General features: G+C 51.8%; 1 protein-coding gene across 1 annotated transcript in view; it reads left to right on the forward strand.

Moving 5' to 3' along the window:
- AR (androgen receptor) overlaps positions 1-21,202 on the forward strand; it is a 39,660-nt gene that overhangs the window by 13,584 nt on the left and 4,874 nt on the right. Inside the window, exons 2-4 of the mRNA XM_065729193.1 lie at positions 5,303-5,454; positions 14,696-14,812; positions 20,401-20,688. Of these exons, the coding sequence (XP_065585265.1) occupies positions 5,303-5,454; positions 14,696-14,812; positions 20,401-20,688 (557 nt within the window). The remainder of the gene's footprint in view (positions 1-5,302; positions 5,455-14,695; positions 14,813-20,400; positions 20,689-21,202) is intronic.

Here is a 21,202-nt window from a genome sequence, read left to right on the forward strand (position 1 = left end):
CCACGCTGCCTGCAGCCCTCTGCCCCACGCAGGGCTGTCTCCTGCTGGGGGCACGTGCGGGAGCTCTGCCCACGAGTCCTCCAGTGCTGGCTCATCGCTGTGCCACCGCCGGCGTGTTCTGAGAGCCTTCTTAGAAGGTCTCTTAGAAACCAGTTGGAAAATAGATCATTAAAAGTACCATCGTCGCAGTTCCTGCTCCATTACCCACCCTTTGTGTTACATTTTTCTTACATTTTTTTTCTCTCTAGAGATGGAGAAGAGAAGGTAAATTGGCATCTTTTTATAACCCCGGGCATTCCCTGCAGGTGCTTTCAGCTCAGTGGGCAGTGAGTGGATCCGAGGCACAGGGGGCTGTGGTGCTCGGGCTCTCATCTCAGCTCTGCTGTGCCCCCGGAGGAGCAGCCGTTGTAGCATCAATCTTCAGACGCGATGGGCGCTGGAGGTCGGAGCCTTCCCGAGAGCAGCCCCCGAGGCAGCCCTGTGGGGCAGGGTCAACGTCCCCTCCCGGCCCCGTCTCGGAGGTGCGCGGAGCGGTGCTGGAGCCTGCGGGGCTTTTCCCAGGAGGGACTGTTTAAAACTGTGTTGTCTTGTGCCGTTCAAGCCCCGATTGCTAACCTTCTTTGCAGCTTTAAGTAGTTAAGCCTCAAAAATATTCCAAGGTCTTTTTGGTCCCTCCTTCTGTCATCACAACAGCTGTTCCTGTGAGAGCCCCTTTTGCTTATTTCCTGCCCGAGATACACAGCACAAATAACAGAAAAGGCCGTACAGAGGGAGAGAAATTAGTCCCTTTCAGATTTCTAATTGCATGTAGAGGAGAAAAAGGGTAACAGATACTGAAGGAGAGGTATAGCGTTGCTGGGATCCGAGCAAATGCAGGATGAATAAGACATTTTTAGCAAAGCTTTTGTACCATCCTGCTGTTTATTTCTGAGCAGCGGCAGCCAAAGCGGAGCTGCTGCTCGGGCTGCAGTGCCGCCGGGCTCTGGGAGGGAGCGGTGGTGATGCAGCGCGGCCGTGCCGGGCTGGGAGAGCGCTGGGGGGCAGGGGAGGGCGGGGGGTGGGGGCGAGGCAGGAGGTGTTTGTTGTGTCTGCCTGCCCAAACTGGGCAGGAGTGCTGCAGCCAGCTGTAAGGAGAGAGGGGGCTGGGGGAGCCCTGAGGGTCGGGGGGCGGTGAGGAAAGGCTCTGCCCCAGAGGGTGGTGGGCACAGCACTGCTCCCAGGGCACGGCCCCGAGCTCAGGGAGAGCTGGGACACTGCTCTGACAGAGGGTTTGGGCGGTGCTGTGTGGAGCTGGGGTTGGACTCGGTGATCCCTGTAGGTCCTTTCCAATATCCTCTGATCTCCTCTATTTGATCGGTAATTCAAAGAGGGCCCTGGAAATTGAGCTTGTTAGGAAAATATAGTTTAGCAGCATCTCAATTTGAGTCACTGATTACTGCTGCTAAAAAGACGACTAATGACTCAAAGTTTTTATTTCATGCCTTAAGAGCGAGGGATAAAACGGCTGTTCCAGTTATTAACCTACCATCTAGGCAGGACCTGCATGGCTCTCTAATGTGGAATATAAAATTGCAACGTATTTGAAGGGCAGAAATGGCAGCAAGATCAGAGCACAGAGAAGAGCCCAGGTTTTGATCTCACCAAATAATTGTGCCATTTCATACTCACTTCTAAGGAGTTCGTTACACACAGATGTGCTTCAGCAGATGCAGCCGTCATGGATGAGCAGGGCACACTGTGCCCATTTGGGTGCAATTAAACATCCCAATTAGTTGTCCATGGACCAGTAGCAGCAGCACCTTGAGACCTGTCTGCACAGCCACATTTTCCAGTTTGTGGCATGGTTTAAGAGAATCAGATCTCTCCACCTGCTCCTGAGGACGTGCTTTTCCTCATTCGCAGCTTCTCAGTCCAATCCGTATCTCTTTGGAAGTCGAACAGAAGGGAGTGGGAATTCTGAACCAAAGCTGCTCCTATGGGATCTCTTAAAATCTCTGAACAAAAGCTTCGGGCCAGGCAGCTGCTCTTGGTGAGCGTGCTCCTGTCCTTGCTGCGTTCTCTCCGGAGCTGTTGGGCCTTGAGCTCTCCTGGTGTAAGCAGTGTTAGCAGTGTAAGGAGCACAGGGTGCACAGTGTCCTGGTTTGGGGATCGCTGTGACCTCTGAGGTCACCCCAGGGAATGTGTGGGGCTCTTCACTTCAGGACTGCAGGCAGCAGTGCAGGCAGCTGGAAACACCTGAGGAAATGCAAACTGAAGTGGAAAACTGATGATCAGACAGAGAAATAACACACATATCTTTCCTTAATTAAACCTCCATCTGGCCAGCCACTTCTGCACGTCAGATGTCCTCTGGCCTGAGTCATGTGCAGAAGGGCAGAGCTGCCTGTGGGATCTCTTCACAGCACATGGGTTAGCCTGGGACAGGGGCTGCTTGCCAGCACCGTGGGCCCTTGCCCTGGGATCTGTGCCAATGCTTTGCCTGATGGGGCCAAACAGGACCCTTCCAATACTAAGATCTTTGCACAAAAAGCTCTGGTGCTGGGATGTTTACTCTTAACATACATTCGTTCCTGTCTGCAAGCATTCAAACTGCAGAAACTACGAGCAGACTTATTTTCAGCCAGAAAATGGCAGTGACCTATTGATCGTTAGAAGTCAGTTTCCTAGCCCAGTGTTTTTACAGAAAGTCAATTTTAGTAAATAACTTAAAATATTGCTGCTTGTCATGCTGCCCAGACATGCATCAGCTTGCAGCTCTGAAAATCACCTCTCCCATCCTTGTGCCTTCTGCACAGCAGCTTCCCTTCATATCTGATGGGGCAGCAGTGCAGCAGAGCACCTCATGTGCCAGAAGGGAGGGAATGCTGGCAGCAGCCTCCAGGAAAGGCTTTGGGCATGCAGGTGAACAGGGAGATGTGGCAGGCCTGGAATTCTGTTGGGATCTGCCTGGGTTGTGCAAGGGCTGCAGAGGCTCCTTGTGCTTTCCCACCAGAACTTGGAAGAGGTTTTGTTGGATGTGGGAGCTCGGGAAAGTGGTAGCAGGCACTGAAGACCCTGAGCTTCCCTGGGGTCTGCGCCATGGACCTGCTAACGGCTGCTTTCTGTCCCAGCCTCATCTCCAACCACCCAGACCAACCCTGAGGAGGCTGTTCAGGCTATTGAGCAGATGAGTAGAAGATAGGAAGCTTGGTAATCCACACTCACCCGTTTCCAGTATACAATCACAGCTATTACATGGTAAACACTGCGTGTTTTATTCTGGGATCTGAGGTTTGTTTCCAGCATCTGCTGACCAGCTGGACACTGCTGTGGCTGTGGGGCCATTGCAGGACAAGGACCAGACCATATTCCCAGTTCATTGTAGTGGCAGGGGGGAGGAGAGGAACAGTGCCTTCAGTCATGGGATGAGTATGAACGGGAGTCTGCTGGGACACGTTCAGAGCGAGCGCTTGACATTTTCAGCAGAGCCTTCTGACTTGTGTAGTAGTCAGATGGATGAGGAAGGCATCTATATAATGCCTTATATGACCAGATGACCTATAAGATCATCTAGTCCAACCATCCTCCTTTCACCAGGGGCAGGTCGTGCTTGTCCAACCTCATCTCCTTCTATGACTGGGTGACCAGACAGGTAGATGAGGGAAAGGCTGTTGATGTAGTCTACCTGGACTTCAGCAAGGCCTTTGACACGGTCTCCCACAGTATTCTCCTAAGGAAACTGGCAGCCCGTGGTGTGGACAGGTTCACTCTTCTCTGGGTGGAGAACTGGCTGGAGGGCCGTGCCCAGAGGGTAGTGGTTAATGGAGTTAAGTCCAGCTGGCGTCCTGTAACGAGTGGTGTCCCCCAAGGGTCAGTTTTGGGGCCCATCTTGTTTAATATCTTTATTGATGACCTAGACGAGGGAATTGAGTGTACCCTCAGTAAGTTTGCAGATGACACAAAGCTGGGAGGATGTGTCAAACTGCCTGAGGGTAGGGAGGCCCTTCAGAGGGATTTGGATAGGCTGAACAGCTGGGCTGAGCAAAATGGGATGAGGTTCAATAAGACCAAGTGCCGGGTCCTGCACTTTGGCCACAATAACCCCATGCAATGCTATAGGCTTGGGGCAGAATGGCTTGAAGAATGTGGAGAGGAAAAGGACCTGGGGGTGTTGGTTGATGCTCGGCTCAACATGAGCCGGCAGTGTGCCCAGGTGGCCAAGAAGGCCAACAGCATCCTGGCCTGTATTAGAAATAGTGTAGCCAGCAGGAGCAGGGAGGTGATCATCCCCCTGTACTCAGCTCTGGTACGGCCGCACCTCGAGTACTGTGTTCAGTTTTGGGCCCCTCACTACAAGAAGGACATTGAGGCCCTGGAGCGTGTTCAGAGAAGGGCAACAAAACTGGTGAGGGGTCTGGAGCACAAGTCTTATGAGGAGCGGCTGAGGGAGCTGGGATTGTTTAGTCTGGAGAAGAGGAGGCTCAGAGGAGACCTTATTGCACTCTACCACTTCCTGAAGGGGGGTTGTGGTGAGGAGGGGGTAGGCCTCTTCTCCCTGATAAGTAATGACAGGACGAGAGGGAATGGCCACAAGTTGCGCCAGGGAAGATTTAGATTAGACCTCAGGAAGCATTTCTTTTCTGAAAGAGTGGTCAGGCACTGGGATGGCCTGCCTAGGGAGGTGGTTGAGGCACCATCCCTAGCGCTGTTCAAGAAGCGTTTAGATGAGGTGCTAAGGGATTTGATTGAGTAGCTTAGTGGGTAGGGATGGTGATAGGAGGATGGTTGGACTAGATGATCTTATAGGTCCTTTCCAACCTTATGAACTTATGAACTTATGAGCTATTGCAGGGGATTCAGAGCAGGGATGGGTAGGAACTAAGCAAGAGGAAAAGGAAAGGTTTTGAGTTTGATAGCTTTGTAAAAATGAATCTGTTTAAATTAGGAATCAAAAGGATAAATTCATCTGTAGCGGTGACACAGTGTTGGATCAAGTCGTTTAATGAGCATGCAAAGTAGCTTAATGAGCATGCATAGGCCTTTTCACAGAAGCCAAAAGTACAGCGGCGGGGCAGCAGGCAGCAGCAGCAGCCTTCCCTTCCCAGGCTGTGCTGTCACAGTATGAGTACTCTGCTGTATGCTGTCATACATCCCCGGGGATGGCAGGAGGGGCAGCCCCGTGTGCCCCGTGCGCTTTGTAATCCCGTGCCTTCTTCCTGGTCAGTCCTTGGATTGTTCTTCCAAGGGCCGTCCGCCGTGCTCGCCAATAGCTCGTCCGACCTCCTCAGCTGACCCTCCCTTGTCCTTGTTCTCCACCCCGCAGGCTGGACGCTGCCCGGGAGCACATCCTGCCCATCGATTACTACTTTCCGCCGCAGAAGACCTGCCTGATCTGCGGCGACGAAGCGTCCGGGTGCCACTACGGAGCGCTGACCTGCGGGAGCTGCAAAGTGTTCTTCAAGCGGGCGGCTGAAGGTAACGGGGCAGCAGCGCCTCAAAGGCCGCGAGCTCTGACCCGCAGGAGCTCAGCAGTGGTGTGTGCTGGAGCGTTTGCTGCACCATTTGGTTTTCATTCGGTGGCAAATTATCAGCAGCCTTCCTTAACTTGTGCGTCTTCCAGGCCGAGGGCACGGAGGCAAGAGTGGTGGGGGCAAGATGCGGTGCATTTCTGAGGTCTCTTAAACTTAGGTGGAACTTAAATGTGAGGGAGAACCTCGGTGTGTAGATTGGCCTTACTGTTATATGGTTGTAAGTCCGTTTTACAGATTGCCCTCAGAATGTGACCGAACATTTTGCCAAAGCACCATCCCCTTCAGTTCTGGTTCATCACAGTGCCACAGTTAGAGCCCACGGGAGTCAGTTCCCGCTCCTCCTCTTGACCCTGAAGGTTGCTCCAAGGGCCCATCAGCTCTCCTGTAGTCTCAGGTGCTCTCTGCCACCGTTGCAGCTCTGCATCCAGGCTCGTGCAGCTTTACCCCGAGTGTTTGCGGAGCTCTGTTCCCTTTCTCCATCACTCATGCTGGGAGTGGCTCCTTGGGACTTGCCAGCACTAGCTGAGGGAAGAATCAGGGCTGTGCTGCAGAGGACACTGGCATCCTATTGCCAAAGTACGGCCGTCCCATAGCATTAATAGATGATGGTTGGCATCTTTCCCTGTGTAAATCATTTACAAACGTGTCTCTACATCAGTTTTGTGTAAGGCCAAATGGATTAGTTGTGTATCCAGAGTAAATAACAGATGCTTGTTGAAGTCAGCAAGTAATTGTTGATTTATAGTAAGTGGAGCCCTGGCTGTCTGTCAGATGCACTGCTGATGGAACAGCCCTGGTTGGTGCCGCAGCACTGCTCCTCCTGCACGGAGCTCTGTCCTGCACTGCACAGCCCCGTGTGGAGGAGGATGCAGAGGGAAGGCAGGCTGCAGCCTGCCCTGTTTGCACTGCTCTTAAACCACACAACGTGTGGTTGTTCCCTTTCTTGGCTGTCTTGGATACTGAATTTTAGCCCGGCGGGGTGCTGCCCTCTGCATCCTGCCGCCCACCCCGTGCAGACCCTGTGCTGCAGGGAGGGGTGGGACTGCTCCTGCCGGGAGCACCCACAGCAGCAGCACCTGGCTGCTCTTCGCAGACATAAGAGTGGACATGAAATCCTTTTGTTTGATGGGTAGGTAGCACATGCACTGAGCTGCGAGCTGGCTTTCCACCAGACAGCTCCCCTGGCCCAGGGGCCCAGTGCCAAAACATTTCCCTCTGTCCCTCTGTCAGGCAGTGGTCCCACTGCATATCGGGGAGTGGAGGTCCACTGCTTTCAATGCAACTTCCATCAGTTCCTTCAGAACGGATTTTGCGTTGTTTTTATATTTCCACGTGGAAGAAACCCCTGTTCTGGGGATACTTTGTTCTTAAGGATGGCAAGTGCCAAGTGCCCTATTTGCAAACATGGCACAGCACTGGGCAAGCAGAGGCAGCTGTGGGGCAGCACCGTGCTTGTGGGCTTCAGGCAACAGAGGGAAGCACAGCGGCTGCCCGGGTAAATGGCAAGAGAAATGAGGGAGCTGGGGAAGAGCAGGGAGCCCTGGCTTGACCAGCCAGAGGCTGTGGCTGCCAGCTCCTCTGGGTGGCAGGCTCAGTCCTGGGGCTGCAACTTCCCATGCAGCTTCTTGCAGCTTTGCTCCCTGCTTCTGTGGCTGTTTCCAGCTTCAGAAATAATTTGTCTTTTCCAGCCTGAATGATTCCATGATTTGTTGCCCAGTGGTCTGAACATGCAAAGTGCATTTTGCTTACTGAGTAATTAGATCTGAGGAGAGAAGAATTTTATTTTGCTCTGTGGTACATGGATAGCACCTTTATTTTGGGGAATAGTCAGTAAATCAGACATGTCTGACTGGAAAATGACCAGCCAGATTCAATATTTATAAACGTTTCCTAGTTAAAGATACTTCAGTGTGTTCCTATATTTTGTGGCCCATAAAATGTATCTCTGAAAACCTTAGGGCACCTTTGGAGATATTTTACAACAGCAATTTGGAAAGCTTTCCCAGTGCTTTTGTTTCCTTCCTGATTCTGGTGTCATTCGCTTTGGAGAGGTTTTAGTTCCATCACAGTCTGTGCCTAGTGTGGTACTGGACTTATTTTGCAATAGCTCAAGGATTTTTTAATAAGATTTTATGGACATGCCTTGACTTAGGGCTTAGAAAAGGAAAAAAAATAAAAGAAGTTATAACACTGACTCCCCTCCTTTGAGAAAGATTCTGTTAGAGTCAGTAGAAAAGAGAAGAATATTGTCCTGATCTCTTTCTGTCTGCTGCTTTGATTCACAGCCCCTCTCAAGCTATCCAGGTTAAATATAGGCAAGCTCTAAAACTGCTGCTGCAGATTCTCCAGCTCTGATGTGGACTTTCCCCACTTGCAGTCCTGGCAGCCTCATATTTTGTAGTCAGAATTGGCCTTCACCTCTCCCTGTCTGTCACCTCCCTTTGGTTGGGGCTCACTGCCCCAGAAAGTTCTGTTGCACCTCTTCTGCCCAGCATGTCCACAGCCTGAGCGTGGCTCCTCCTCCTCCTCCTCCTCCCAGACTAAAGATTCGGTGAACAAGAGGTGCATCCACTCCTGTGCAGGTTTCATTTCTCTGACACAGCTAGGAAGGGCATTGCTTGGCATGATTCAGAGCACTCTGTGAGTCAGAGGTATTAAGCTGTGGTCCTTTTCGTACCACACTTGTGCCTGAAACAGACAAGTGCTCCAAACACAACACACTTCAAAATCAGTCACCATTAGAGAGAACAGAACTGAATTTTCCTCCAGGAATTTCCCTCTGGGAGTTGCTGTTGTACCATCCCACCCCATCCCACCCAGGAAAGGAGTTACTTTTCCATACCCTGATCTCACCCCTGAGAAATGCCAGTCCTTCCTCGTCCCTCCAGGACTGCAGGAGGGCTATGGCCATCTTGGCCAGGCTGTAGTTACCTCTGTGCAGTACTGCAGGACTGTGACTCCACAGGCTGCATTCTTGATAGGACAGCGAGCTAAATTAACAAACAAACCAACCCCAACAGAGATGTGGCAAATTTCTCAGAGGACTACCAGCCAGGCTGCTCTGCAGGCAGCCATCACCACCTTTTGTGCACCGTGTGTGGTGACCTGGCAAGGACTGGCCTTTCACCAGAGAGTATCAGAGCTGATGACAGTTTCTTGCCAGATGTTGAGGTGGCTGCAAGCTGAACTGAGCTGCTTTCAAGGACCATTGCTGTGTTTTAATTATTTCTTCTCCTTGCTGATCTGACACTGTGCGAAAGATTGGGGTCTGCAATAGACTACAACACCGTGGTGTTACTGCCTCAGTCTTTGGTTTCTCGTGACCCTTTGGGTATGCTTGCCCTTAAAAGTCAGTGGAAAAAGAAGGTGGAAGGTGGAATCGCAGGCACTGCTGGCACATCTGCTGCTCTCCTCTCCCCTCGCTGTCCACCACTGAGCTCCCAGCAGCCCAGTGCAGGGCTTCCCCCGGCGTCCGGCACCAGTGCCACTGGGTGACCTGGGGGTGACAGCTCTGCACGAGTCTGCAGACTTCACTCAAGCAAACTGACAGCTCTGCTCTGGATTTAGAGCGCTCAGAGTCGGCACTGAGTGGAGCTCGAGGCGGGCTGACTTCAGGTCAGCCCGAGTTAAAGCATCGCGGTTTTGTCTTGTTGCCAGGGAGTCAAACCATTACATGTTATTTAGCAACAATCCAACGTTTTTTGCTGGATTTAAGCATCTCCAAATATATCTTCTTAACTGTGCATAGTCCTAGAGCTGTTTGATTTTAAGGTTTGTCATTAAGCCTCAGCTTGCAGCCCTCGTCTCACTGGATTGCCTCCTAAGCTCGGCTGTTACCTGCGTGTGCTGATAGTTTACCAACGCCTGCAGCTTCCGTGCTTGTCTGTCTGAGTGGCAAATGTTCTCACTTGTGGACCATTGGTTTTGGCTCCCTGGAGGGCTTCCCTCAGGCTGCTGGGATCACACAGGGCAGCTGGAGGGTCCGTGCTGACGGTGCCGTGTTGTGATGGAGCTACACACTTCTGTCCTCTTCACTGTTGTGGTAAATGTGTGTGAATATTAAGAAAACTACTTTGCAAAGATAGCTTATTAATAGTGGCTTATTATTAGTTACGTAGCTGATATCATAGCTGTGTCCTATTTAGTTATTTCCAATGGGATCATAAACGAGGAACTTCAGAGTGGTCCTGGTACCAAAGCTGCCAGCACTGCTCCTGCTGTGTCCCAGTTTGTGACAGTGACTGGTGCCAGAGCTCTCACTGGAAAGCACTGTGAGTGAGACCCCTTGGCTCCGTGAGATGCTCTGAGATCTGTGTTCTCAGAAAGCCTGGTCATACTGCCAGCAATTAGAGCTTGGTTTATGCCCTGAAATGTGAGGATCTCTGCCATCCAAGAGGTATTTGCTGGGTTTTGACATTCATAATCGTAAATCTTACGTCTACATGGGTTACTTTGCTTTCTGGAAGAGGAAGCAGCTCTAGGTCCAGCAGTTCATGTGGCAATGGGCTTTTACTTAAATCACCACTCTGAGCTGAACATCTTTCTCTATAAATCTTGATTTTCAGTTGAGACTGCAGAACTGCTCTCCCTTCTTCACTCTCTCCACTTATAAGTTATCAGCAGTCTCAAGGGATGGGCACAGAAGAGCTCAGTGGTGGCAGATGCATCTTTTTACCTGGAAAAGGAGTGAGCCAGGGCCATGAGGAAGGGCGTCAGCAGCAAGCGCTGCAGTGCTGTGCTGCAAAGCAGGGCATTGCAGCAGCGGCCACTGCCCTTGGTTACGTTTGTAGCTTCATCTCTCACCTCCCTCAGAGCAAATGTGTGGATCAGCAGGGAAGAGGAGGGCTCTTCTCTGGGCGTACACGTCCAAGGTGGCACCAGGTAGTAAGGACAGCTGAGGCTGAGGAGCTGCCCGCAGCCTCATTGCACAGGCAGTGTGTCTGGTCGGGTTTGCACGGCCACTGGCTGTGGAGGAGGGCTTGTGTGAACTTTAGAGCTATACTTCCAGATCTGCAAAGCGAGAGCCTCAGATTCACAGTGGTTTAAGAGGGCATCTCTGTTGTTTGCCAGAAGGAGAAGGAGAAAAATTCATTCCAGTACTAACCTCAGTGAAATGAAATGATAGCACATTTATCTTAAACAAAGAATTGTTGACTGCAGATGTTTCAGCTTGTTCTTACAAGGGCAAAATAAGATCCTGAAGTTATAAAATAAGGTCTTTGTATATGAGAAGGAGCTTAGGGTTGCTGAAACCAACCTGCCTTCAAGCCTCTCTGTTATTCAGTGGGCTTTTGTGTTTGATGGCACCTTCTCATTCATGTCTGTGCTGTGCTTGGACCGCTCAGCAGTTCACATCTGTGTTGAACACTGGAAAAGGAGGGAAGTGATGCGGGGCCGGGGAGCTGCCGTGGGTGTGTGGGAGGAGCCCTGGGCTGCCCACGCTGTGGAGTGGGGCACGAGCTCAGGGTCGGCTCGGGACATTGGCCTTAGTGAGGACAGTGACACGGAGTGGACTCTGCCGGGTCATGGGTTCATGTTACAGACTGTGTGCACTGTATCCATGGTTGGGATAGGAGTTATCAGAGCTCGCAGATTTTGCCCCTTTGTGTCCCGGGGCACTACAACAAGGTGAGCGAACAGCTGAATCTCATGCAGAGCAGAAGCAGATGCATGAGCAATCTTTCCATTACCATTTGTTTCCCTTTTGTTAATGGCTAAAAACTTAAAATAAACAGTGCCAGACTCCGTGTGTACAAATAACAGAAAATGGGTGCTGCGCCAAAGAGCCGATTTTGTGAACCAGGAGCTCCAGAAAATTCAGCCCTCACCATTTGAGCGCCGCACTGCGCTGCGGCCGTGGGCAGAGTGCTGACGGGGACGGCAGCCCTGGAGCCCAGTGGCAGGGAAGCAGAACTGAGGCAGAGGTCTCGCAGTGTGCACGCTGCTGTGCTTTGTGCTCTGGGTGCTGGGGCTCGCTGCTTCTGGGCACCCGACGTGTCCCCGGCACTCGGGGCTGACACTGCCAGGGGTGCTCGGCTGCTTCGTCTGGGAAATCCTGCTGCCCTGCCTGGGGCCTGGGAGCCGAGCACGGGCCTGGGATGGAGGGGGGCATGGCCATGGGGTGTCCTTGTGGGGCACGGGCGGCTGCTGCACTTCCCGAGTGCAGCCCGTCACGGGGAGCTTGACCTTTGGAAGATTTGGAGCTGTTATCGTGGCAGCAGTGCTGTAGTTTAGACTAGGGAGGCGAGACAGGGCAGGGGCAGGAGCCGGGCGGGATGGCGGAGCACTGCTCCTGGCACTGCCCTGTGCCCTTGGCTCTGCCGGGGTGTCCAGCCCCGGCTCTTGGGCACCTGTGGGAGTTCTGGGGGCCAACAGAGCCTCCCGGAGTTGGATGGTGTTGTGAGAGGAATCCTGGAGTAAAACTGGAGGGAAAGGAGAGCAAAATGAGCTTCAGGCTCTCCATGCCAGCGCCTGCAAAAGTAGAGCATCCATTCTTGTTTGATGCAAGCATGTAAGGAGGTCAAGTGGAGAGAGGATGGCCTCGGCACCTGGCTCCTATAGCGTAAAAATAACTCTGAGTAACCCAGTTTCAGCTGAAGTTGTCTATTACTCATTGTCCTCGATGAACTGCTGAAAGGAGGATGGTGCTTGTGTTCTGTGGGATGCAGTGCAAGCTGCTTCCGAGGCTTTTCTGAGTGCCATTAGCACTGATAATGAGCAAAAGGGAGGGGGAATAAGGAGGGGAGCTGATGAGAACAGTATTGAGAGGGTTTAGTAAGGTATCACATGCTGTAGGTAATGCACTCTCACTCCATTATGTCTGCAGTCTTAACAGCTAAGGCGCTGAGGATGGCATAATCAGATTTTAATGGGAACAGTTCTTAGAAGTTCAAACGTACGATATTGTTTCAGCCCTTGGGCACAGCCCCGTGAGCATGCAGCGTGAGAGGAGTTTGTTATGACACCGAGCCTTATAATTACTTTCATGTGATGCTGTGATTACTGGTTCCAGGTACGGTTTTGCAGGTGGAGATGGATGGTGCCAGCCAGAAGATACGGATGTGCAATTTCAGAAGTCGTGGGCAGTGTAGGAGGGGTGGGAATTTCTGTGGGCTCCACCGTCGCCACGATTGCAGAAACCAAAAGATTTCTTGGAACCTGGAGAACAATGGTGAAGCAACAATTGATGCCGATAAGATTTACGAGTACTGTGTAGCTGGAAATTGGCTGCTTTTTCTGTTTCTCATATGTTAAGATGTTGTGGAGGTGTGTGTGGGAGGAGTGGAGTCATTAAATAAGTGAACCAGAATCAGTGCAATGTCAGAGTGGTTGCATTAAGTCGCTAGATTCAGCCTCGTCTTTTCAATGGATCTCTGATGAAAAGAAATAGTCTTTCAAGAGTAAATAAAGCAAAACGATTGCAGGATAATAAATAATATTTAAACTCAATGTAGCCTGATTTCCCAGTTAGTCAAATGCTACAGAACCTGTAAGGCGTACAGCTCTATATATATGGAGACAAACGGAGTTTGGAATGGCATGAAGAATATCAGATGAATCTTGAGCCAGTAAACATGTTCAGACTTGATAAGAAAACAAATCATGAGTCAAGAAGGAAAGTTCCTTCTTGGCATGTGTAGCAAATGGAGCAGTGAAGAAAATGGGATGAGATCTGTATTTGTGGTGGCTGCTGGGGTGGCTAAGCAGGTGGGAAGGTGAACCTGAGATAGCAGCTGGCCATGCATGAAGTAGCTTCCTCTGAATTCTCTTAACACCCCAAAGGGCGCTGATGTGCAGGAGCTCAAGAAACACAGCTCCAGTTTTCTGCTGATGACTGTGGATGCAGTCCATAGGATACACTTACTGCAGCCAGCACGGTGAGACCCACAGCAGCAGAGCTTTGGGACAGCCTCAGCACCGCTGTGTGTGAGCTGCAGGCAGTGAGCCCAGTTCGTACGAATGGGCAGCATCAGCAGTAACTCATCCTTGTTCAGTGGAGGGAATCGTGACCAGAGAGGGGCAGCTGCTCTCCACGTGGATTCTGCAGCCTGCAGAGGTGTGCAGCAGCAGCAGAAGCACCCGAGCAGCAGCAAGGTCAGCTGCAGCATTCTGAAGGGTTGTTGGAGGGAAAGCTGTTGTCACTCAAGCCAAGAGCCAAGCAATAGATGAACAACTTTTGAAAGATATGCAAATCAAGCTATCCTTATCTTAGCTGTGCTTCATTAGGCTTTAATTGTTATTTATTAATTACTTTGTAGCAGAAATGCTAAGTCACGGCCTAAAGCAGTGATGGAGCACCTGGTGGGAAGGCAGGGCCAGCCCAGGGCAGCTCAGCTGCATGCAGTGCACCTGAGTGATGGAAGGGTGGGACCAGGACCACCCCTTCCCAGCCCTCGTGTAAGGGTTGGCAGTGAGGGTATCTCACTGGAGATCCCTTCCTACCTGTGGCCTTCCAAAGGTAAGCAAGCTTTCTTCCTTTGTTTCTGCATCCAGGGCTGCTGCATTAGGGCTCCTCCTTGTTTCAGACAAAGACTTTGCCACCCTGCTATTATTGCTGTACTTTCCATTACATTATAGTGTTCTGTTCTTATTCTGTGCTGCACAGTGCAAGAGTGATTTTCTTCCTCTAAAAGCCAACCTCTGAAAAGTGCACGTGAAGAGGTGTGGTGGCATCTTTCATACCAAGTGTACGTATCTGGCAGTGAACCCCTTGTGTAGCAGCAGCTGAAGAAACGTGGGGTTTTTCCTTCTTCCATCAGAAGTGTTCTGCTGGGGGTGACCTGGGAAGGGCACTGACGTGGTCTCTTTCTTTCCTTTCTCTGTGCCTTCCTCTGGTCAGGATGCAGTGCCAGCTGCTCGAAGCTTGCTGGAAGCAGTGCTGTGTGTGTGGGCAGCCCTGCGGGCACGGGGTGTGCTTGCTGCCTGGGAGCTGTCCTTGCAGCCTGGGGGAGCACCCCTGAGCACTGTGTGCTGCTGTCAGGCTCTGGGCTGCAGAGCTGTGAGGAAGGAGGGGCTGTTCTGGGAAAGCATCACAACCCTGGGGTGGAAATGCAGCAGTGCTGTTGACTGCAGTGGGGGCCCGGTGGATTCTGAGTGATACTGAGACAGCAAGAGCGCATTTCTCTTCCTGAGTCGGGTCTGAGTGGTGCCCATCACCCATATGTCATTCCTTCTGATGTTTCTAGGTAAGCAGAAGTACCTGTGTGCCAGCCGGAACGACTGCACCATCGACAAATTCAGGAGGAAAAACTGCCCGTCCTGCCGCCTGCGCAAGTGCTACGAGGCAGGGATGACCCTTGGAGGTACGTAGGGGCACTGCCTGCTGGTGTGGGGCTGCCAGGAGAAACCAGAGCGGTGTGCTCAGCACCTTCAGCACCAGCCAGGGAATGTGTGAGTGAGTGAGTGAGGCTGACGGAGTGTTGGGAGCTTCTGGGAACAGCTGCACGTTTCTAATACTCAAATGGTTAACTTCATTGCATGTGTGTTTCAGTGTCAGGAAGCATTCTCTTCCTTAATTCCAAACCCAGCAGCCAGGCAGCTGGGTTCTCACCCTAACCAGAGCCTCTTCAAACAGCTCGCTCCTGTTTTAATACAATTTTCCACAGGCAGAACTGGGAAAAGGGGCATTTTTCTTTACAAAAATACAGCTCCAGCATTTGAATGGGCATTGCTGTAGCCTGTCTGTGCTCCCAAACATGTAGCTGTACTAAAACTAACACAAAATCTGTCATTTTCTGTCCAAAACCTAGAATGTCAAACTGAGTTGTGCAGTGAGTCGTGTTCCTGCAAACAAGCCTGCTTCATTGCCTGAAATGTCAGCCTTTCCAGATAAAGCCTTCATCATGTCCTGGGCACACCTTTCATTCTCTGCCTCAGAAACATACAGAACTTCAGTGTGCAGTTTCCAGCACTGCTACGTGGCTCAGCCCTGAGTTCATTTGCTATGAGGATGGAAAAGAAATGTGCTGGGGGGACTGACCCGTGATGGAGAAGCCCCTGGCAGCCGCGTGCAGGGGAAGCACAGCTTACACATGAGATGCAGACAGGAAAGGCTCAGCTCAGAGGGCGTTCCTGCCCTGCCATGGTTGTCAGTGTTGGGACAGCACTGTGGGCTGTGCAGAACCACACAGAGCTGCGAGGATGTGGTGTCATCTTGAAGAATTTGTTACTGGAAAGGTTCAGGTTTACTGCTCAGGAAAGAGCACTGGACTTGGTGTTATTCTTTCCCGGGACAGTTCTTGCAGCTCCACGTGCTCGCAGGCAGCAGACAGGAACCCACGTGCTCCGTCTGTGCTGGCAGCAGTGGGATATGAATCTGATGCAGCGATGGAAGTGCAGCTCCTGGGGGGCAGGGCAGAGCAGGGCTGGGCAGGGCACAGCATGCTGCTTCCCCCAGCGCTGCACAACCACCAGCGCCGTGCTGCAGGGCCTGCTGCTCCCCCCACCCCCACGCAGTGCGTGCTGGGCTCCGGGGGCTGCAACCTGGAGGGGCTGCTGGCTGTGCCCTTCCCCCCCCCCCCCAGGATCCAGGAGCATTGGGGGGCACTCAGTGCTTTCCTGTAGTGGTGTCCTGAGCTGAAGGAAGGGCCCATCAGTGCGGTGCAGTGTCTGTGGGACACGCTGACAAAAGCAGTGTGAGCACTGAGCCCTTCCCCCCCCCCTTCATTTTTTTTCCAGTTTTTTCCCTGAGCTTTTCGGGTCACCCTGACCTGTTCTGCTCGGTCTGTTTTACATTTGCTTTGAATGTCGGTTTAAAGGCAATTGTTGCGAACATGCCTGCTCTGAGTTTGCCCACAGATATTTCTCCTGCAGGAGAGAGCCACAGAGTTTGGAAATGCTTCCAAGCTCCCAACAGTTGGGTTTAACCGCTTGTTAATTAGTAGGCACTTGTAGGGAATGATAGAGCTGAGCGTGGCCAGCAGAGCCGCAGCTCCGTGGGAGGAGGTTGAGCTGGATGCCTTATTTAGGGCTGTCTGCTTTGGCACAGAATGGCAATATTTTGAAGCGTTTCATTATTGATTGAGATCACTCTGACCTGAAAGCTGAAATCCATTAAACAGAATCTTCTCCCCTGATCAACACCACAAAGCCAACGAGAGAGAAGAAGGTAAAACACAGAAGGCCGCCACGAGCAGCGCCGTGCCGGTGTCATCAGCTCAGCCCTGCTGGGCACCGCTCTGTGCTGCGCTCTCAGGTGCCTGCACAGCTCTGCAGCTCTGCTCTGAGCACACGGGAACCACTCTGCTGCACATACAGACACGTGTGTGCCCCCGCACCCTGCGCTGTGCACATCCAGCCCGCGTAGTGGAGGGGCAGCAGGGCTGCAGCCCTACGATCCTCCTGCCGTGCACATCCCAGCCCCCCGCTGCTGCTCCCATCCCGGGGGCTGGGGGCTGCTGTGAGACGTGCCCTGTGAGAGCCCGAGGTGAGCCAGAGCTGTAGTTAGTCCCAACTCAGCTCGAGTCACCGCTGCCAAATGGAGCTTCTACCTTACAGACATTCAGTCTTGCTGCAGGTGTTACCAGCAGTGAGATCTGGCACGTTTTGCAGGCTGTTGTGGTGGTCTCTTACACTCACAGTTGTGACAGATGCCCCTGGTTTCTCATCTTGCCTGTCCTGTGTCTCCAGCAACTAGATTCTTCTATTCCACGTTTGCTCATCTGACTGAAAAAACATCTTTTGTTGACTTTCTGCCCCCTGCAGTGGGTTTTGTTGGCTGTGACTTAATAACTTCAGACTTAGACTTCTTCACAGCTCCCTAGATAACATTTGTTATGTTCTTATGCCAGAGAGTATTGTCTAATTTGTATTATTTATGTGCCCTTTGGAGTTTGCCATCACCTTTGTTGCACTGCAAACAGCACTTTCCCAGTATCAGCAGCACCAGTGCTTATCAGCAGTGGTAAGGTGCTGTCCAGGTCGGTGCTTTCCCCCTTATGTGGCTGGGACCTGGTTAGTCCCATAGCCACTGAGCTGCTCTGCTGCTCATGTTTGTGTTTCCCCATTGGCCTTTGGGGGGGCAGGACGCAGCCCATCGTGCTCAGAGTGCAGCTCACTTTTCTGGCACTTGGGTGCCCACTCACTGGGCAGCAGGTGGTGCTTCTCAGCAGGCCTGCCTGCTGCTCCGTGATCAGCCCCTGAGCTTCATCACTGTTTTTCCATCTTTACGTTGCCCCGTAGACTTAATTAGCAGAAATGTTTGATTTGTTTTTTGGAATGAATGGAAATGTGCGCTGCAGGGGTCCAAGAGCAACCCCTGTAAGGACAGACCTGTTTGGTGCTGTTCTGGCATTTGTAATTAGTTCTGAGATGTATTACCTGGCTGATTTAGCCGTTTCAGTAATATAATATTGGCTTTATATCATTACAGTTGGTCGGTGGTTTTTTTTAATTAATGTGGGCTGGGCTGGGTTAGATCTCTTAAACTGATCTACTGTGCCTATACTGTTGTAATTATCAACTATAATTATCCAAATTTTAAACTGTGTGCCGGAAAGAATATTGGTAGCTTGACAGGATTGGGTTCTGGCGAGATCTGTGCTGCTTGCTGCCGTTCTGCCCAAAGCTGAGAGCAGACTGCAGTGCCTGGAGCTGACAGGACCTGCAGGTCCTGCTTGGGGAAAGGTGCTCTCCATCCCGTTCTGTACCCAGCCCAGCACTTGGGTGGTGCAGAGCTCCTCGCTCAGTTCTGCAGCAGCTGTGGCTGAAAGCTGGCCAAGTTCAGCTCATTTAAGGGCGTCTAACTTCTGCAATTGCTATGAAGGGGCTCCCTCATCACTTTTGCAATGATGAGTACTTGATCATGATGATATATAATTACAGTCATACGAGGGTTGTTTTTTTTCCTTCTCAAATTCATAAAACACTTTATAAATGAAAGAATAAGCAGAACCTCAGATGTGCTGCACAGATGACTCACTGAGCCTGGCTTGGCTTGTCCTGGGACAGGAGTGTAACAGAGCAGATGTGCTTAAAGAGGAAATTTAATCTGGGTATCTCTTGCTGCACACTGCTACCAAGGGAGTAACAGTGCTAATGAGCAGTGGGGATTTCTTAAATTAGAAGAGATAAATCCCACCTCAGATGTTTGTAATGTTCTTGGAGTATTTCAGAGATTACACTGATAGTGGCAACTGCTTTCAGTGTTCTTGCGTTTCTTCTGCTTTCCATCCTTGTTTGGAGCAGCTATTGCACAGCAGCTGCCATAGGAGCGGTGCCTGCCCGGGGCAGGGGCACTGAGGCAGCAGTCCCTGTATGAGCTGTGCGTGTCGGAGGGGTTGGGAACCTGCCCAACATTTTTAGATGTAAAATAAGGTGAGGGTTCCAGCAGGGCCGCTGGGATTTGAGGACAGCGCTTTGTCACCAACCCGGAGCGTCCTGCCCGAGCCCGCGGCTGTGGGCGAACCCTCTCCATCTGCTGACACAGCACTTCAGCCGTCCATGGAAGGAGAGCTCCCACGAAGCACACTCAAAGCAAAGTAGGGTTTCTCCCCTGAGAACTGTTATTACCCGACCACCGCCGTCTGCCCCACTCTTCTGGTGCGTGACTGCCGTTCTGGGCCAGCACGGTTCTCTGTGCGCTCTTTTCTCACTGCAATTCTATTTAAAATATTTAAGGGAAAAACGAGAGAAGGTTGCAGTATTTAGACACGGATACGCGTGTTCTATACAGCGCAGGTTTGGCTTTATAGATTCCCAGGCCCTTATGGGCACTTTGTGTTCACCTGTGGAAGGCAGGGCTTGGTTGGCTCTGTTTTCAGCAGTCGGATGGCTCCAGCAGTGGTTTGGGAGCAGAGGGCACTGTGCCTCTGCTTTCCTGTGCTCCCCTCTGCAGGACGGCTGCTCCACGCAGAGCACGGGGCTGCAGAGATGGGAAGGGAGAGGGGAGAGGCTGCTGCTCTGCCTCGCCTGTGACCCGTGCAAACAAGCGCTGAAGTGCGTCACGCCGCATTGTGGCCTTGCTTTCCCATTGCTCCCTTTTATTTTTATTAGTTTTCCTCTCCTTTTTCTGCAGAGCAGCCTGTGTTCATCACAGCAGATCATCCAGGGTACGTTCCTTACAGATGGGCGCTCTGAGCTGATTTACAGAGCTGCTCCTAACTTGACGTTTTTATGTTCCACTGCTTATTTTTCTAATTACAGCTGAAAGGAAACTGAGATAAGTATCATGTAATGTGGGAGCCAAAACCCCGAGGACAATCGGTTTGATGTTATATTCTCTGCTTGAATTAAGCGATCGGCTTTTTCTCCCTCTAATTAATTAGAGCTCTTTGTAGTCAGTGAGGTATGAAAGCGGTTCGTTTCTGCGGCCGCCTGCCAACCCGAGTTGTGCTGAGTGCTGTCCTGCAGACACCACCTTAGGGAACTGCTGCTGCCCCAAGAACACTGAGGTGTGGAGCTCCCAGGACATCCTGCCGCAGACCAGCACACGCAGTTCAGAGCCTGGTGCACTGCAGCCGGGGCTCGTGGTCACGGGCACATCCATCTGCTGCCCCCAGTCCTGACCCCCTGGCCTCACTGCGTGTAACCCCTTTCAGTGCTGAGTGATGGAGCCCCCACTTGAAGCTAGAAGCCCTAACCCTTCTCCTTTCCCAGTTCTTCCTCTCTGTTTCTAACCAGGAGTTAATGTGAGAGTAGTCGTGGCTGAGGATGTAAGTGGTGCCTGGTTTTTCCATGTAAGATTAATGAATGGGTGGTTTTCTTTGTGCAGTGTGTACTCCCCTTAGTCCATCCATGGTGCCTGTGATGCTCTGCTCTCCCCAGGCTGCCCGCACTATATGCAGTGCTGCAGCTCATTGCTCTCACTTTTGTTGTCTGCAAAACCAACAAAACCAATGGACCTGGAAGCCAAGAAGCCCCAAAGTCCTGCTAAAATATGTCCTTTCCGCAGCCCGCAAGCTGAAGAAGCTGGGCAGCCTGAAGACACAAGATGAAGCCGAGGCAGCCAGCTCGTCCAGCCCCACGGAGGAGCAGGCCCCTAAGATGGTGATGACACATGTCGATGGCTTTGAGTGCCAGCCCATCTTCCTCAACGTGCTGGAAGCCATCGAGCCTGCAGTGGTGTGTGCTGGCCATGACAACAGCCAGCCAGACTCCTTCTCCAACCTGCTGAGCAGCCTCAACGAGCTCGGGGAGAGGCAGCTGGTCTATGTCGTCAAGTGGGCAAAGGCCTTGCCAGGTAAGGGTGGAGGGATCAGATTCCAGCCCTGCCACCATCCTAAAAGCATGCTGTTACTGCTGGGGGGCTCAGAGGGGGTGGTCTGCAACCTGTATTGCACAGCCACGTTCCCTGGGGAGCGTTTCCATGAGGTATCTGTCCCTATAACTTCCCCATAAACCACGCAGCAGCAATGCCAGGTTTGTCTCCTTTCAGTGGCTGATCCATGGGAACGGTGGCTAAGGTGTGAGAGAGCAAAGGCTCTTGGGCTCTGTCTGTGCTGGCAGTGCCCTGGCACGTGGCATCACCTGGGCACACACCGTCTTCCCAGTGCACGTGAAGGGATGCTGTTAATTGGAGTCTCAGGGTTTGTTCTCACTGTAGTGGTTTTGCTCCATTTCTGGAGCTCTTTGAACCAATCCTGCAGAATTCTTCTCTGAGCAGAAGATAAACATCTGCACGGGATGTGCTGTGGGTGCTGGGAAGTCCTCGTGTGGTCCCCTGCGCAGGTGCTGTGGGTCCATCAGAGCAGCCG

The sequence above is a fragment of the Cyrtonyx montezumae genome, unplaced genomic scaffold, assembly GCF_038088225.1.
Source record: "Cyrtonyx montezumae isolate F1298 unplaced genomic scaffold, pur_monq_1.0 scaffold_11, whole genome shotgun sequence".
NCBI lineage: Eukaryota > Metazoa > Chordata > Aves > Galliformes > Odontophoridae > Cyrtonyx > Cyrtonyx montezumae.